Below are 17,601 nucleotides of genomic sequence, written 5' to 3'. Positions count from 1 at the left end.
GTCGTTTCTACTGTAAAGCCGACCTGTTCAGCAAGAAAGCGACTGAACAAGGCAATGGATACATCGCCATGGCCTCCCCTCAAGAAAACAACACGAAACAGCAAGCGGCGCCAGAAAGATCTGAAGTTGCGGGACAGGTAAGAATTCGCTCACGGAAAAGGGCATGTATGGCTTGTCGCAGATGCCATGAGAGAAAAGTTCGATGCGACCTGTGTCTTCGGGGGAAATCCTGCACAAATTGTCAGCTGGATGGATCTTCCTGTGTGCTAAGATCCAGAGCTTCGAAGAGGTGCGTGATATGATTCAGCGCATTGGGCAGCCTTGCTAACAAACGATATAGTCAGAGGTCTACCTTCCAAGTGCAATCCTTGGACAAGGACCGACGAGTCAAAAGGCACCCCATTGCCCCTTTGCCAGCGCATCCAGGAACTATGAAGATTTGGAAACAATGTAAGATATTGCATTTCCCTAATTGTTGGCCGGACCACTTCGCATGCTATAATCTACTTCAGCTCTGACATTGAATCAACTACAGTAACAGAAATAGGGGACTTGGCGCAATCTGTTACCAAAAAGCCATCCTGCAATCCGTTTATACCACTGGAAGATGGACTCGTTCGGTCTTCATTATACGAGTTCTGCCAGTCAGAATGCCTCAAAAACCTCCCTTCTGATGATGTCGACTTCCTCAACAAGAAAGGCTGCTTCAAATTGCCTTCAAGGCCGCTGCTACAACATTTCATGCGGAATTACTTCCTGCACATACACCCTTCGCTCCCGATCGTCGATGAAGCTCGTTTCCGAGTGATATTCGGGAACGGAACCCATGTTGTTCCTGAAGCACAAAGGTTATCACTTTTCGTGCTACAGGCAATGCTTTGCGCGAGCTGCTCTGTACGTTAAGCCCTTCTTTCCAACTGTGAATTACTTTACTGACTCACAAAGTTCTGTCCGGTGTCTCTGGCTCAGGAGTTGGGATTTGATGATCTGTGCTCCGCCCGCGATTTTTTCTATCAAAGGGCAAAGGTACGTCGCAGATACCGTCTTACCACAAGAAAAAAGCTCCTCATTGTGCATAGCTTCTATACGATCTGGGTTATGAGGACGATGTTCAATCCAAGATCCAAGGTTGCGCACTTTTGACTTTTTACAGTGCTTCAGGCAGGCTACATGCTGGGAGGCCTTGGTTGACGAGTGCTGTTGGACATGCGGTGGCCAGCGGGGCACATACATATGCTGCAACAGTGGATGTAAGAGAGATGCGAATACAGAAAAGACTCTGGTGGTGCCTAGTTCTTCGCGACCGCGCCATGGCCCTCGCGACCAGGAGGCCGCTTCAAATTCAAACTCACGTATTCGATCCGAGGAACGATGGCTTGGACGAAGCTGACGTCGAGGACGAGATGCACGTCTCAGAGGTCTATGCCGCAGGAGTAAAGAGGTTGCTGGCAGGAGTTCTTAGCCTACAGTGCTCATTGGCATCAGCATTAACCGACTTAATTATGTTCGTCTACTCCCCCGGGCGAATGTCCCACAGCCCAACCAACGCGAGTGACTCGCTGGAACAGACGATGCGGAAGCTCAAGGGGATCGAATCAGACACAAAGGCCTGGTTTGAACGAGTGTCCAAATTCCTGCTCTCAGTCCCTACAGCATGTGACTCGTATGATAGTTGTGTCTTTCAACTGCAGGTCTGCCAGCTGTATCACTGGTAAAGTTCATCCCCCCACGCCGTTTAAATTCCCGCTGATGCAAAAACTTTAGGGCCGGTCAAATCGCGCTGCAACAGTACAAAATCCTGCTTCTGGAAACCCAGCCCGAGTACGCTTGCGCAGGGGAGACCTTCCGCAAAGAAGCTGTCCAGAAGACGCTGGCAGATTCTGTTGTGGCGTTGAACAAAAGTGTCCGGGCTTACGCATTGCGTGGCAGCCCATGCTCCCTACCAATAGAAGTGTAAGTTGACCCTTGACATTACCTTGTCCAGTGTATACTAAGCCATGCTAATACTCGCTACTCTAGGATGCTTTGCTGCGCGCAACCTCTCCTGCTTTACGTACTCGACAGTCAACTGGCTGTTCGAGGGCACCAAAAAGGGTCGTCCATGTATCCGATGCATATCCTCGAATCATTGAAGCTTTGTGGACGGTCATCATCAAGCACAATCGACCTCTCATATTTCATTCTGGAGGCAGTAAAGCGTGCTCGGCCTTCGCTTGAAGGGCTTACTGATCATCTTGGAGAACCCGCAATGTGGACGTGGACACAACCCGGCTATCCCAGTTCGACAGAGAGCCATCGGAGCGCAACCATGGTACCGACACAAACGAGTTTCGACGCTAAGCCTAGACAGATAGTCGAAGCGGCACAGGCAACGAGTATCGAGGACTGGCAATCATTGCTCGCGCATCATCCACGGGTATTCCTACACGTAATCTTCTCACTCGAAATGGCCATCCAGAGAGGCCACTTTCCAAAGGCGACCGATCTTCCTTTAGCCATTTGTCAGCGAAGAAGCGCATCCAACCCCAATCCTCCTCCTTCACGGCCATCATCCCCTCCAGCGAATTTGGGCTCGAATATTTCCTGTTCTCACGGTATTCCAGAAGTCTTCACCACTGACGAAAGCGCTGGAGCCCTCACCCCACCCGAACGACCATATGTGTCAGATACAAACCAGACACCGGTATTACCTGATTTACAAATGACCGTGAATCTTGACTTTGTCGATCTTGAGGGCTTCGACGCAATGGACTTTGACAAAACATTGGATCCGGTCCCCCAGCATGGCTGGCCCTCGGGAATGAACTCGGGATTGGAAGAGACGTTTTTCTTGGCCTGACCCTTACCCTATCGGTTAGGTACTCGATAGACCGAGCGCATTGCCAGCCGTTACCTTTGGAGAGGAAAGGCTGGTGCGGCTAACCACGGACGACACACGACGCACCATAATTCTCCCACAGAGAAGGTTGCAAGACTCCATAGATCTCTCTATTCCTCCAATCAATCAATTATTCATCCAATAGTTTCGACTTGTGTTGTGAGAAGGAGGCTCAGAAATGCCCAAGCCATGATCAGCTACACATCACTTTTACTGTGATAGTGCAATTGTTTGCTTTCGTATATCGTCCATTCCTCGAGGAGGGAATTTTTGCGTACTTTTGAAGATTGACATCCACGGCCAACGCTACTAATACAAGACCAGCTTGCGTCAATGATTAAAGGTTCCGCTCTATGGGTTTGCTTAGCAAGTAGCTTGAACGATGTCACGGTATATGTCCTGCTGTGGGAAACCCATGCTTCCCTAGACCTGCGAATGGTAACTCAAGGAACTGACTAACGAAGCCATGTTCCACGCTGTCCTTTAAGTGACTGGGTAGAGGTTTGGCATGAGCTCCAGCAGAATGATAAAGTCCAGGAACTCTCCGTGTGCGTAATTCGCTGTACCGTATAAAAGAGTGAGTTAGACCCCTAGCTTCCACAACGCGTCCGAAACGTGAACTATATTACGCGACGCGACACTCTTTCCGCTCTGAAAGGTTGATTCATTGCTTGATTTGCTTTATCTCTTTTACATATTGTGCAATGGATTCTCATACTTCTTATACTGAGGGCGACGTTCAGAATGCGCTTGCAGACATCAAGGAAGGTGTCGTCTTAGCCACCACAGCTACCCGTAATGGGTACCACGCAACACCCTCCGTGGCCGTCTCAAAGGGGTCCAACATTCTCGATATGCACACATGGATGAACAGCGACTTACAGCCGTTCAATATGAGCATCTTGAGCCATGTGTTCTCCGCCAGGAGGCTCTTGGATACTCACAAACTCAGGTTCGGGTACGAGCAATTGCGACGGAGTCCTTTCAATCACGTGGACATATTGCTCCGTTTTACAGTCTCTCAGCACTCGGAGTTGTTCTCTGTTCCTTAGTTATTTTTAAGCCAAAGAGGATTCAATACCACATTTATCACACTTAGATTGTAACAAGGCGAAGTAGCTGTGCTAGGCTGCTAGAGGGCTAGCAGGAAGGAGAGTTGTCTAGTCACATGTCAAACCTCAAAGTGGGCTTGTAGGGGGAGTGCGGAACAGTTTACAGTGCTGGCAGTGTGCCATTCTTTACAGAATATACCATGTTTTTGATGCCATCTACCTATTCTTTAGTGCTTCATCAGTCCAGTCCCAGCTCCTCAATGCCGCTGCCGTGCTGGGCGTTCATTGTCCTAGCCGGCGCCTTTGTTGGTGGTGGTGGTGGTGTTGTCCTGTCAGCGCCAGAAACGCGTTCTCGATTGCCGACCTGCTGGATAGGCCCCCAATCCGTTGTCGGACGTCATGTCGAACCCTGAAGTGCTCTGTTACAATATCCTTGTGTATCCTTCGTGCTTTTTTTTGTCCTCGGTGGTCATATGGCCTTCTAACTACCTGTTGGCCTGGCCTAACAGGAGCAAGCCTCAGAAGACTATTGGAGAATGAGTAGAGAGTTTCTGCGATACCGACAAACAAGGTCCCTGTGTCATTGGGAGGCTGTCTGCCCTAGGTATATATATAAGCAGAGCTTGCTGTTATAGATTGGTAAATGCTGGGCCAATCAGACAACTGCCGAAGAGGTAGATAGTATGTTTATTTTATTTCCCCTTCGGCAAGATTTGGGTCACGATATCACTCAAAATCCCTACAAACCAATTTAAAGCACTTCAAGGTCGGCATTGCCAAATGGCTATCTTAATTATGACTATCCAGAACAGCTGACGAGGAGACCCACTTCTGTTTCCAACCTTACTATCAGAAGAGATGTCTATCTCTGTAAAGAAATGTCTCCAGGATCGAAGACAAAAGTGATAAGGGTACTATAATATGTGTACCACTGTGTCCAACTCTAGATATAAATTATATGTACTACTTACTGGAACCAGCTCGGCCTTCAAGGATCCGCCTACCTTTGGGGTTCTGTCGCAGCCGGCATTGTGATCCCTCGGCATTACTAGACCACCGAGACCCCACCACCGAGATGAAGAAGAGAGTATACTCCATCCGAACAGAAAACGTCTCGATTTCAGATGCTTGGATTGTATACTCAACCCCCTTCGCACTTACAACCATTCCACACGAAATACGCATAATGTCATCCGATGGCCTTCAGCCGGCCCTGAATTATGGCATGCGGCAATGCGCTCGCTACATAACAAAGCACGCAGACGACGGTACTTCCGTCTTTGGAGACTCGCCCGATCTGCTGTATCGAGACCGAGGCGGCTATGCCATTACGCGGAACTATGCAGCAACCTCTGTACCGATGCACATAGAAAATGAGACGGACTGTCAAGCATATCTATCTTCCGACAGGTCCCAAGAAGCATCCTACGTCCACGCAGGACAGCGAGTGACAGTCTCGAATGGCCTGAATTTTCTGACGGTGGACTTGGGCCCCGGCGCTCAGACTCCCATGCACAGGACTATTTCTGTGGATTTTGTAACGGTCATCGAGGGCCGTGTCGAGTTGCTCCTCGACTCCGGAGAGTCTCAGGTGCTCGAAAGCGGAGTGAGCCAACCCAAACATTGCAATCTAGACAAGAAAAGTCGGCGACTAATGACAGGGTCTGCTAGGACGCAATCATCCAGCGGGCGACCATGCATCGATGGAAGAACCCGTCCAGCGACAAGCCGGCGAGATTCGTTGCCGTGGTCATCGACATGCGCGCCCACGAAGTCAATGGTAAACTCTTGGAACAGGAATACCTCCGTTCCTGAGTCCAAATATTAAGTCAATGCCACATAAGTTATATTAGTATTATGTCCACACGCCGATGAACCCCGCCTGGTTTCTCCAACTGCCTGCTTTGTGAAATTGAATGGCATGTACATAATGGCTATGCTGCGCGATCGAGACCCGACAGTACTCAATACCGTTATAAAATGATGCATCCAAGGCTCCACGTAGACCCGGGCCTTTCAACCAGTTAGGTGTATTTTCTAATTCAGGAAATCTCTCGGCATGCCCCAGTAATGAAAACCTGAGTGTATCCTCCGAAGCCTCGGCGCCTGTACCTGTCTCTGGCCAGTCCCCTTCGGGCTTGTTGCGTCCTTGAGTGGCTCTTTTGGTGCCGAGGCGTTGTTCTTTATTCCCGCCACCTGCCAGTATATACCTTGGCGCAAACCAAGATCTTACAACCTCAGCATCGGCGTTGCTGGTTCTCCCTCTTTCCTATTTCCCCTCTCTTCGCTCCCAGCGTATCGCTCAGATATGACTCAGGGAGTAACTGCACAAGTGGTGGTGTCGCCATACGAACTCGACATTCCCACAATAGACATTGCATCCTTTGTTCTCTCGTCAGGAACAGCGAGCTCGAGGATTCAGCCACAGTATTTCGATGCCACAAATCCGTCCAAATGCTTCAGTCTCGAGCAAGCAGAAACATACGTCAAGCAGGTGGCGCATGGTTTGCGAAAAATCCTCAATCCGGGCGACAAAGTGCTTCTGTACTCTGGTAATAGACTGTTCTTTCCGGTCTTGCTCTGGGGCACCGTAGCAGCAGGCTGTGTCTTCACAGCTGCATCTCCTTCGGCATCACAGAATGGTGAGTGTTCGATGACAGGTTATAGCAGAGTCGCCTCAGTTGACAATCTCTCCCAGAGTTGGAATATCAACTTCGTGACTCAGAAGCCAGTATACTCATTACAGAACCCGAGAATGTCAGCACCTCTCTGAAAGCAGCGGCCGCTGTGGGGATGCTAGCCGACCGGGTTTTTCTGTTCGCTGATCCAGGAGAAGACCTATCTCGGTACCGCACACTGAGCACTAGATCGTGGCTGACGATCTGGTCCCCAGTTGAGGAGGTCGGCACTTGGTCATGGACCAAACTGAGAACTTTGGAAGAAGTGAAATCCTCGACGGCTGTGATCAACTATTCTAGTGGGCAAGTATTTATGAAACCTCGTCACAAGGGTATTTTGATAACAAGGAGTTTGCGCAACTAGAACCACAGGCATTCCAAAAGGGGTAGAACTTTCTCACTACAACTTGGTGGCCAATTCCACGCAGCTCGTCCACAAACGGAGCATCGTAGGAGCCGGCGCTAGTGCGCTAGCCCGAAAATCACGGCTTGACAGCTCTGGGGAACGGTGGCTTGCTCCCTTACCGATGTATCATGCCTATGTGAGACACCCTGGCCCTAAAGGACCCCAGGGACAGCACACTGACGACAGCGTACAGGGTCAAACATATTATTGCATGAATGCTGCTCGGATTGGAGCCAAGGTATTCATCATGCCAAAATTTAACGTCGACAAATTTCTGCTATATCTAGATATCTACCGGATCACGTTCATGACCACGGTTCCCGTGGTTCTGAATATGCTTGCGAAACAACAACACCCGCAAAAGTACAATCTCAATGCCATCGAGAGCGTCGTGACGGGCTCAGCGCCCTTAAATCCAGAGACGGGGACGCTGATCGAGAAGATGTACCTGAAACCAGGGGTTACCATCAAACAAGGACTTGGAATGACAGAATGCACATGCTCAGTTGCTGGCTTTGGACCCGATGAGGAGAGCGACCCCAGGTCGGTAGGTTGGCTGAACGCAAACTGCCGTGCTAGAGTCGTCCCAATCGAAGACCGCGATTTCAGCTCCTCAGGTCCTCCCGGCGTATTTATCGGGGAACTCTGGTTCTCGGGCCCTAATGTAATGAAGGGCTACTATAAGAAGGCTAAGGAGACGTCAGGGGCCATTGTGCACGAACAGGGACACAGATGGCTACGCACGGGGGACGTTGGGTATATCGACGAGAAAGGGCACATCTATATTGTTGACCGACTGAAGGTTCGTTCGCCCACTCGACAGTCAGATATCTTCTGGCCTGACAATTCTCCTCGTCGTTCACTGGGCTGACAATATGGAACCACTACTTACAGGAATTGATTAAGGTCAAAGGCTTGCAAGTAGCCCCAGCAGAGCTAGAGCTGACACTCTTGACGCATCCCGATGTCGCCGATGCAGCCGTAGTGGGGGCCAAAATGTGAGTATTCTCTTCCGTCAAGAAGTCTTTTCTCGTACAAAATTGGCAGACTGACCCATAGTTCCTTTTGTTACAGTAACAATGAAGAGTATCCTCGTGCATTTGTGGTTAAGAAGACTGACGGCAAAGTGAAGGAGGAAGAGCTAAAAGACCTCATCAAGTCGCGCTTCGCTCTACACAAGCATCTCACTGGTGGCGTGTACTTTGTCGATACTATACCTCGTACTGGGAGTGGCAAGGTAATCCGACGAGCTCTGCCTAATCCGGGGCCTGTGGTGAGGCCTACGAAGCTGTAAGGGACTTGTCGCAAGAAGCCATTCGGCCCAACACTAGATCGAATTTCTCTTTGCTCTCCAGATGCTACTTGTTTTCTATTGTAACAGAGCACTTCATGGTTCGGCGTGCACGTGCAACAACGCACGGAGGCCTATCCAGCAGGTCGGGAATCGAGAACGCGTTTCTGGTTGGCACCGACAAGACAACACCACCAACACCACCCAGAGGGACAGCGGCCAGGGCTACGAACGCCTAGTACAGCGGCAGCATCGAGGAACAGGACAGAACTGATAAAACACTCAGGAATTACGTAGACGGCACCAAAAGGCCATGGAATTCGTGATAATCTGCTCAAACTGTAAAGAATGGCACACTGCCAGCACTATAAACTGTTCCACACTCCCCTCTGCCAGCCGATTTTGGTTTGACATGTGACTAGACAACATCTCCCCCCTTTGCTACCACTCTACCAGGCTTGCACAGCACTTCACATCCACTTTGCCTTGTTACACTATCTTGAGCGAAAAGCCCATTAAGAGTTCAAGACGTTCTTAATCTCCCCACACGGCACAGTCGGGCTTCATGTACTTACTTCTACCTGTAACGCAGACAATAGAACGTCAGTCCACAGGCCAGACTAGCCTCCAATTACACCATTCGTTGTCCCATTAGCAGGATTGGAAGATTGCGGAGCTTCAATCAGCAAAGCACCAGGATTCTCGTCCGACCCCATGTAGTAGGAGATATCGCTGCCGTCATATTCCTTAAGGGTGAATCCGTTACCAAACCAAGTCCAGGGGTTTCCGGTCATGTACTCGATCTCGAAGTCTTCGTAGCGGGGTTCCTTTTGGACCTCGAAATAGAGCAAGCGAGAGCCCGGCCAGATTACGAGTTTGCCCTCCTTCTTACCTTGCTTGAACCAGCTGGCGCAGCCCGAGGCCCAGGCAGTCCGTTTGAAGAACAGCTGCGCATGTTCCTCAAACCGTTCGCAGACGTCGAGCTTCGGCCGCATCGACTTAATGCCTTCGACCTGCATCTTTTCCACAATCTTCAGAATGTTGGTAATAAGCCGTTCGTTCACCATGAGCGTGTTGCCGTGCCCGACCGGGCCGTACGCGCTGCCGATGGTGAAGAAGTTGGGAACTAGAGTATGGCATTAGTGACAATCGGCAATTGTGGCAGAGTAAGGGTCACATACCTTCTGGAATGGCGTACGAAATGTAAGACAGCATTCGCTCTCGCATAAAGTCCTGCACATTCTTGCCGTCATGCACAATCGGAAAACGGGGAACCCAAGAGGTGTCGAATCCGGTGGCGCAAATGATTACATCGACTTCGTACTCTTTGCCTCGCTGGTCAACAAACCCCTTTTCAGTAATCTTGGCCACTTGCTCAGTGAAAGTGTGGACGTGAGGCATGGTGAGGGCTTCTAAATAGCCATTTCCGGGCTGCGGTTCAGTTAGCTCGTCCGTCTTTTCACGCCAAAGCGGATTCGGGCCCATACCGTTGGCCGGCGACATCCAATCCCAAAAGACTTAGGAATGATCTTGTCTGCGAGATCCTCTCGGCCCTTGAGCTTGTTCCTCATCTCTGTGATGGAAAACTGTTCGGCGGCGCCTGTCAGTGGAGCGATCCAAGGAGGAATGAATTGCTACAAACCTTTCTGGCCTCCTCAGCTTCAGGAGTTCCCACTAGGATGAACTTAAACCTCTGATTCAGCTCATTCTCGATCTCCTTACAGTACGTCACATAGTCCATATAATGGTTACGCCAGTGCTTTTTCTGCTCTGGAGCGTATTCGAAATTACCCCCATTAGGACCGGCGTATTTCTGCGCAAACCCAGCCGTGATCCAAGTGGGCGACCGGACCCAGGTGTAGAGCGTAGACACTTTTGAGACGATGTTGGCGACGACCTGGACCCCGCTGCTCCCGGATCCGATGACAGCCACTCTCTTTCCCTCGAGAGGAGTTCCCTCAGGATACGCAGCAGTATGCGCAAGCAGTCCCTTGAAGCTATGCAGCCCTTCAATCTCAGGCCACTTCCAGTTGTTAAGAATACCGCCACCGTTGATGAAAATGTCACAGGTGTCGACGAACGTATTGTCAGAAAGCAGATTTTTGATGTGGACATCCCATTTGCCAGTCTTCGAATCCCAATACGCTCCTTCGACCTGATGATTGAGCTTGAAATACTTCATTAACCCATACCGGTCCACACAGTCTTTAAAGTACTGCCAGATCTCGGGCGAGGACGAATAGAAATGCGTCCAGTCGGGATTCCTCGCCCAAGTGAACTGGTAGTCGACCGACGGGATATCGCACGCACAACCTGGATACCGATTCTCCAGCCAGGTGCCGCCAATTTCTGCATTCTTATCGTAGCAGGTGAAGGAGACATTCTGCATCCGCTCCGGGAGGAATTTCGCCAGGCAAATGCCAGCAGCTCCACATCCGACATGGACTATTCTCATGGGCCTTTTCGTGCCCGCCAGCTGCTCGATGATTCGATATCCGTTCTCATTCTCCCGTGGCCAGCCATATCTTTCTGGCAGGGAGTCGAAATCCGGGACTGCGAATTCAGGTTCGAATTCACTCTCGGCGGATACCTTATGAGGCGACATTGCCCAGCACTTTCGCTGAATGCTACCTTTGAAGCAGTCCGAGAAGAGAATACAACGTTGATGAATGAAATTGCTAATGTCACAATCCCAGGGTGATGGCAAATGACCAGATAGACGAGAACCAACCCCTTGGTGTGCTCAAATAGAAGGATGGCATTAGCTTGACCGGCGAATGTATCCACTCGGTGTTTACTCCAAGTTTCACCCATGATCAGCTGCCAAGTGGTATGATTAGCCGTTCTACGTTTCGCAGGAGGCTTTTCCAGGCACGAAGCCCAGCCAGATGGCAACTTTGCAACGCGCTGACTAGTTCAACGAGCTGAGGTGGTTTGCCGCTATCGGGTTGGGTTCGCTCCCTCGGCCAATGTCTGCCACTCGGCGCCGATGGTTCTAGTAGCAACGGCGTGTTCCTCGAGGGTTGATTGGCTTATCTCTGGCCTCGATTCGGCCACCTGGCTATGGCTCTTCAAGTCCGACTGAATGAGAACGAGTTGCCCCACAAACGCCGCTTGAATGAGCGGGTTACCCCAGATTGAATCTTCGTCTGTTCGTGAGGCCGCTTATATGCAAGAACAAATTCACACCACGGTTTTGGATCACGCACAATCCTGGAAAGGATCCAGACTTCCAATAAACATGCCTCGAGTGCTCCTGACCGGTACAAATGGCTTTATTGGGTCGCACATATTAGACACCCTGCTGTCGCACGGGGTTTCCGTACGAGGCCTCGTGCGATCCGAGCAAAAAGCACGTCAAGTCGCTCTAGATCATCCCCAGGCTGGATCACATCTGGATTTTGCCATTGTCCCTGATATGACAGCTCCTAATGCTTTCGACGAGGCATTGATATCCGACCCGCCTTTCGATGCAGTCATTCATACCGCGAGTCCTTTGAGTTATACTGCCGGCAAGACGCTTGCGGACTTCATCGAGCCTGCAGTGAGAGGTACGATGGAGATTCTCGAAGGTGTCAACAGGGTCGCGCCGAGTGTCCGGCGGGTGGTGATTACAGGGAGTTTTGCGGCCATCGGAAACCCGAAAGACATGCAAGGCAATGGCAAGGTGTACACCTCCCATGACTGGAATCCTATCACTGAGGAAGAGGTTAGCTCGGAAGAGCCGCGACTGGCCTACTGGGTCAGCAAAACCCTTGCCGAGAAAGCTTGTAAGCAGAATCTCGTTGACTGACTTCGATGAGCCAGGTCTTCGCTGACGAAAGCCATCTTCAGCCTGGGACTTTATGCAAACCCAAAAGCCACATTATGACCTGGTTGTGCTCAATCCTCCCATGGTCTATGGACCTTTGAGGCACTCTGTCACGAGTATCGAGGACGTCAATGTTTCGAATTACAACATCTGGCGAGATTTTCTGAATTCCACCAAGTCCAGCAGCATTCCGAAAGAATGGGTCCACGCGGATATAGATGTTCGGGTAAGTCTACACATGCATCGATTTCCTTGCACCCTTACGCCGCTGACCCTTCTCAAGGACTTGGCAGAAGCGCACTATAGAGCTGCGTTCACCTTGAAAGGAGGAAACAAGCGCTATCTAATCGCTCGAGGCCGTATCAGCAACCAAGAAATTGCAGACATTCTGCGAAAATATTTCCCCGAAGCTCACGACAGGATACCGATTGGGCAACCCGGTACACAGTCGTTTCCCGAGAACGCTTTTGATATTGACGGAGATGAAGCAAAGCGCGACTTGGACTTGACTTACAGAAGCTACGATGAGACGTTCAAAGACTTGGGGAGACAGCTGCTGGACATTGGAACGTCCGGAACCAAGATATAGCCTCCTTGGCTGCTGGCCACCTCTGAAGACCCATTGCATGGTCGCACGGGTGTTGGTAATGCATGCGGCAATGCCAATAATGGCTTGAGATAGTGACTTTGTCGAATGACTCATGGATCATCGCAGGCAGTACCAATGAGAGTTGGCTAGGCTCGACTTCGCTCTTCTATGCTAAAATAAATCCCAAGCTTAATGCGAATAACTGGGGGTTATCGATTGCCGTTACACTAAGCACGGGTATATGGTAGTAGCCTCGCCCTCGTAACCCTTGTAAAGTGCACTCCGGTGGGCGAGCTGCCACATGCTTTGACGCATGCTCCTGGAAAAAGGTCTCAATCGAGAAGCTGAGTCCTCTGAGTGCCCTAATGAAACCATTCCCGGACCCCCAATTGCGAACTAAGTTGAACGCTGGCGTGAAGGAGAGAGTCGAGAGAGAGTTGCAGTCAGTAATGTCCAATTTGAGGTATCGGAGGTGAACGTGTCGAGTTCGCGTTCGATGTATCACCTGGCACACGTACCAGGCGAGGCTGCCTACCTGGTTAGCCTCAGCCTATTAAATAGGGCCCAAGGCACTGAAGACACGCTGGTTCGTCTACAACCACTTCACAACAGCACTGGTCGATGGCTATCTTCAGCGACATCCGTTGTCTTCTCGAGATTTTTGAGCTATCTGTTCCTGTGGACTCGATATCCGTCCAACTTTGGGAATGTCGTCAGGCAAAGAAGAGTCTGGGCTCCGCGATGATACTATACCTTTTACGCTACTAACTGTTAGTCTGGAGAACAGGGTCTTATTTGTCTTGTCAGTCGATCCATGAATGTGCAGAAACCGTAATTTCTTTCATTACGACAAATCGGCATGATAAGAACGTCCTGTTCCTAACGCTTGAAAAACGGTTTGCCTCGAAGTCACACAGTGCAGGCAGGGAATAATCCTGGTAATGCCTTGGTCATTTTATATATCTAGGCAGCGAACTCCTTCGCTCCAGAGACGCAGAGCGCTTCTCCCGTGATCATACTCGCCCGATCGCTACACAAGAAGACAATTGCTTGAGCGACTTCCGATGGTTTGCCCCAGCGCTTGATAGGAATAGTGTTGATGATGGGCTCGTAGTCTGCTCCACGCCGCATGGATTCCTCAACCACTGCCCCAGGGTTAGCTCTGACATCTGAGGCTTTCCAATACATGGCACACCAGGGCAAAGAGAGACGCACTCGGAGTCTTGACAAATCCTGGCAACACTGAGTTGATCCGAATGCCATCCGTCGCGTAGGCAACCGCATCTGTTCTGGTCATACCCAGGACGCCGGCTTTAGTGGCGGAATACTACTCGTCGAGTCAGCCCAGGAAACGCGCCGCCACGGTCACAGGTAAGGGAGAGGGTACGTACCGCACCGACTGTAGGGTGGGTGATAATTGCGAAGAGGGAAGAGATGTTTACGATCGAGCCTCTCTCTGGGGGGGCGCCCGTCCTAGATGTACCCAGTTAGTGACCCTGATTTCATCAAACATCAACTGCTGTGCGACCTCGACTGCCTTGCCTACCTCGTGGGCAACTCTGCTTTCTGTTTCATCATCTGTCTCAACTCCGCCCGTTGACATAGCCACGCTCCCCGTAAATTGACCCCCTGGACCTTATCCCACTCCTCGGTCTGGAGCAAATGGGTCTTGATCCTAATTCTGCTGGTGATACCGGCATTGTTGACCGCGTAGTGGACGGCGCCGAACTTCTTGACCCCTTCGGTAACCATGTTCTCGACCTCCTCTTCGACCGAGGTGTCACACTTGACCAAGCATGTCTCAACCTTGGGATTAATTTCTTGTAATTGTTTGCTCGCCGTAACAAGGCCGTCGTAGTTTATATCGGCCAGTACCAGTCTGGTGACGCCTTCTTCCACGAAGACAACGGCGGTCGCCAAACCAATCCCAGACGCTGCGCCAGTGATTAGAGCAACGCTGCACAAACTGATCAGTAATGCTCGTGTCTATTGATTTGGGCGGAATTCGTCACCAACCCAGGCATGGCCTGAGATCGGAAAGCCATGTTTGTATCGTCCCTAGCGAGTTCCCTCGTTCTTCTTGAAAACTGAGTTGAATCCCACGGTATCCGGTGCGAGAGGATGTCAAGGACAAATGATGCTGAAGTGCGATCTTCTTCGTCCTTGTCGAATAGTTTAGATTTTTCGGCCAACTAGCGCAACGAATCATCATACCGGGACCATCGTGAGCGAGCGGAGTCTACCATGCTTCACGGAGCCCTGTCTCACCTATCGGAGCCAACCATCGGCAAACCATATCCAGAACGCCGAAGCAGAATGAATCGCGGGGGCGCTGCTCGATATGCTAGTCACGGCAGTTGACGGCACCCCACTGGTATGGATTGTTCTCGCGCCAAATATCGGTGTCTCCAAAATGTCGGCCACATGATATGAGGGGCACTCACGAGGCATGGGGGTAAGAATGGTTACTACTGGGTGTAGATACAGAAATTCATAAGTTTTGTTGTCGGTCCCGTAGATATGTATGCTGTCATCAGAACTATTGGTATACTTCCAACAATGCTGGATAACACAATGCCACAGCCCTCAGACAACCGAAGCACGTGAAGTTCTAGAGGAGTGAACAGCGAGGACAAGAATTGACCGAGGGCACACATCTACGTGACGACTATTGGACAAAGAATTGTAGTTGGTGGTGGCCAACATACAGGCTCCTCGCATCCGACTCAACCGGCTGTCTTCAAGAGGCCCAGGAACTTCCAGTGACTCTTCTTCGCCCACCCTTTGGTCTTCCACTCGTTCGCCTTCTGGGGGAAGAAATCAAGGACGTCCAGCAAGGTGGTATCGTGAGCAAAAACAGTGAAGACGTTCTCGTCCCCGTCAAACACAAACATTTTGTTGAGTGTCTCCTGTGCCATGTCCGCGTCTTCATCGACGTACCCCACAGGCACCAGGCAGAAAGGTGAGACCCTGGCTTCCTCACTTCCCGCCCCTCCCTGGTATGCACGGTGGACTTTCACGTACTTCTCAGAGCTCACCGAGGCGGTGCTGTTATGGTCTCCCACCGGGTCAGGACAGATCTCCTCCGGGAGCGGGTAGTACTCTGTTGGTCGGAAGAGCGCGCAGTGATGTGTAACATCTCCTCCCAAGAACATGAACGTGTCGCCCTCTGGACCAACGGTGGTTCGGGCGAGGCCGCAGATATGGCCCGTTGTGTGGCCGGGAGCGTCGAGCAGGTAAAAGCTTCCGTCTGAGAACCAGTCGTAGGCGGGATACGGCCCGATTTGGCAAGCTTTCGGACCGGACTGGAAGTCGATCTCCTCGGTGACCTTGCCTTCGTAGGTATCTGTGGTGGTCCCGCTCGCGTCAGGCTGCGCGGGCCAGCCGGGCAGGTATTTCTGCTTGTAGCCAGGACCTACCACGAGCTTGGTTGTTGAAGGAAAGAGCGTGGGATCTCCGACGTGGTCCCAATGATGGTGGCTGAGAATAATGGCGTTGATTTGATCTGGCTTCAACCCGCCGTCGCCAATTATGTCGGCAACGTCGCGTTTGACTTCGACCTTGAAGCCGAGGGGTTTGATCTCCTTTCGGAGGTGAGGACTGAGGTGAGTTTCCCAGTTTGTGCGAAGCCCAAGATCATACAGCAGGCGCTGCCCGCTGGGCTTGTGATGGATGAGGAAGCTGTAACTTGGGATGAAGTCTTTCTCGAAACCGGCGTATACAGGCTTGACCACAAGGCTGCCGTCGACTCCGCGTAGATACGTCGTAGTATCGATGACGGAGACGTCAACAGCCACATTCGAGGGGGGAAAGTTAACCTTCCAATTACTTAAAGGCATAGTGTATAAAGAAGAGGGCGTCGTCTACGCGGATGTTGGCGTTGCAGAACGACACTTCCCAAATGGATTGATTTTGGTGTCCAGAGTTCTCTTGGAGTTCATGACCTAGGGGTTTCGTATTTCTTCATCCGTGAGACTCGGCCCTCGATCCCAGGCCTTTCAAGCCGAATACCGGCCTCCCCTGTCTCGGGCGCTTTGGCGCGGAGCCAAATGTCTTCGGTGACAGATGTCACAAACACGGTTTTTGTACCCCAGACTCCACGTTCGGCAGCTCACAATTTGGTCAACTTATTTGGATAAGTCAGACCACCTAGTTTCCGGCAACACCCGGAATTCTCCTCGATTACGGTGGAAAACGCTCTGACAGTCGGATTTGGATAGTCGGATTTAGACACTGGGAATATCAGCTGTTCTGGGAAGGCTGAGTAAGGCTGAATTTTGTATAAACCCAAATTTGGACGTCGTCGTGGAGTTTTGGCCCCATGTAAGCGTGGCGCGTTCAACACATACACATCACTAAATACACTACCACTTCATCGGTTTAATTGTATACAGAACCAAGACAAAACCTCTGAGAAGATCTATTCATCCTCTTCATTTTCATCCCAATCTAGTTCCATATAACGTTTGGTTGGTCGTCTGTTGCGTCCCGACTATCGCGTTAAAACCTCTTCTTCCGAGTCGAAACCAGCGGCCCGTATGTGGTTCACCACCGACTCGGCCGTCCGGTACACATTTCGCTCGACCGGGTCCTCTCTCGTTGTAATCGCCCGCCTCTCCAGACGATGCCCACAGCGCGCCCGAGGAACCATATCCCGGTCTTGGGGCGCGCAAAGAAGTACCACGCCCCTATAAACAGCGCCGTAAGCTTCAAAAAGGGGCTCGAAGTGTTTGCTTCAACGATGTTTTCAATAGCAGTGGAGGGGATATTGATCATTCGGCCAAGCACGGTCACACACGGCTGGAGGTAAGACTCAAAGACGGGTGGGACAGCTTCTGCACAGTGGGTGGACAGGGACGGCGCGCACGCGAGATGTCCCTCATTGGGGCTTGTAGC

The 17,601-nt window shown here is 51.0% G+C and overlaps 7 protein-coding genes across 7 annotated transcripts; 4 read left to right on the top strand and 3 right to left on the bottom strand.

Annotated features, from left to right (window-relative positions):
• Positions 1–68: 68 nt before the first annotated feature.
• Positions 69–2,839, top strand: Z519_12285 (uncharacterized protein; the record flags this gene model as incomplete). Its single annotated transcript, XM_016769991.1, has 8 exons — positions 69–137; positions 194–289; positions 341–450; positions 513–894; positions 946–1,026; positions 1,080–1,711; positions 1,765–1,953; positions 2,020–2,839. 8 exons carry the CDS (start codon positions 69–71, stop codon positions 2,837–2,839), a joined length of 2,379 nt encoding a protein of 792 aa, XP_016613843.1.
• A 2,277-nt stretch (positions 2,840–5,116) lies between these two features.
• Positions 5,117–5,745, top strand: Z519_12284 (uncharacterized protein; the record flags this gene model as incomplete). The annotated part of the gene is made up of 2 exons (XM_016769990.1): positions 5,117–5,536; positions 5,602–5,745. 2 exons carry the CDS (start codon positions 5,117–5,119, stop codon positions 5,743–5,745), a joined length of 564 nt encoding a protein of 187 aa, XP_016613842.1.
• Positions 5,746–6,238: 493 nt separating this feature from the next.
• Z519_12283 (uncharacterized protein) lies at positions 6,239–8,308 on the top strand (the record flags this gene model as incomplete). The annotated part of the gene is made up of 6 exons (XM_016769989.1): positions 6,239–6,572; positions 6,629–6,907; positions 6,960–7,150; positions 7,208–7,816; positions 7,909–8,012; positions 8,089–8,308. The coding sequence occupies 6 exons, from the start codon at positions 6,239–6,241 to the stop codon at positions 8,306–8,308; spliced, it is 1,737 nt and encodes a 578-aa protein (XP_016613841.1).
• A 617-nt stretch (positions 8,309–8,925) lies between these two features.
• Positions 8,926–10,910, bottom strand: Z519_12282 (uncharacterized protein; the record flags this gene model as incomplete). Its single annotated transcript, XM_016769988.1, has 4 exons — positions 8,926–9,431; positions 9,487–9,736; positions 9,793–9,891; positions 9,948–10,910. The coding sequence occupies 4 exons, from the start codon at positions 10,908–10,910 to the stop codon at positions 8,926–8,928; spliced, it is 1,818 nt and encodes a 605-aa protein (XP_016613840.1).
• A 636-nt stretch (positions 10,911–11,546) lies between these two features.
• Positions 11,547–12,705, top strand: Z519_12281 (uncharacterized protein; the record flags this gene model as incomplete). Its single annotated transcript, XM_016769987.1, has 3 exons — positions 11,547–12,075; positions 12,140–12,342; positions 12,400–12,705. The coding sequence occupies 3 exons, from the start codon at positions 11,547–11,549 to the stop codon at positions 12,703–12,705; spliced, it is 1,038 nt and encodes a 345-aa protein (XP_016613839.1).
• A 963-nt stretch (positions 12,706–13,668) lies between these two features.
• Positions 13,669–14,750, bottom strand: Z519_12280 (uncharacterized protein; the record flags this gene model as incomplete). Its single annotated transcript, XM_016769986.1, has 5 exons — positions 13,669–13,850; positions 13,921–14,032; positions 14,097–14,178; positions 14,252–14,662; positions 14,722–14,750. 5 exons carry the CDS (start codon positions 14,748–14,750, stop codon positions 13,669–13,671), a joined length of 816 nt encoding a protein of 271 aa, XP_016613838.1.
• Positions 14,751–15,431: 681 nt separating this feature from the next.
• Positions 15,432–16,544, bottom strand: Z519_12279 (uncharacterized protein; the record flags this gene model as incomplete). Its single annotated transcript, XM_016769985.1, has 1 exon — positions 15,432–16,544. The coding sequence occupies one exon, from the start codon at positions 16,542–16,544 to the stop codon at positions 15,432–15,434; it is 1,113 nt and encodes a 370-aa protein (XP_016613837.1).
• Positions 16,545–17,601: the final 1,057 nt, after the last annotated feature.

This window comes from Cladophialophora bantiana (genome assembly GCF_000835475.1).
Source record: "Cladophialophora bantiana CBS 173.52 unplaced genomic scaffold supercont1.27, whole genome shotgun sequence".
In the NCBI taxonomy this organism is placed as follows: domain Eukaryota; kingdom Fungi; phylum Ascomycota; class Eurotiomycetes; order Chaetothyriales; family Herpotrichiellaceae; genus Cladophialophora; species Cladophialophora bantiana.
This window is presented reverse-complemented; position numbering and strand designations above follow the sequence as displayed.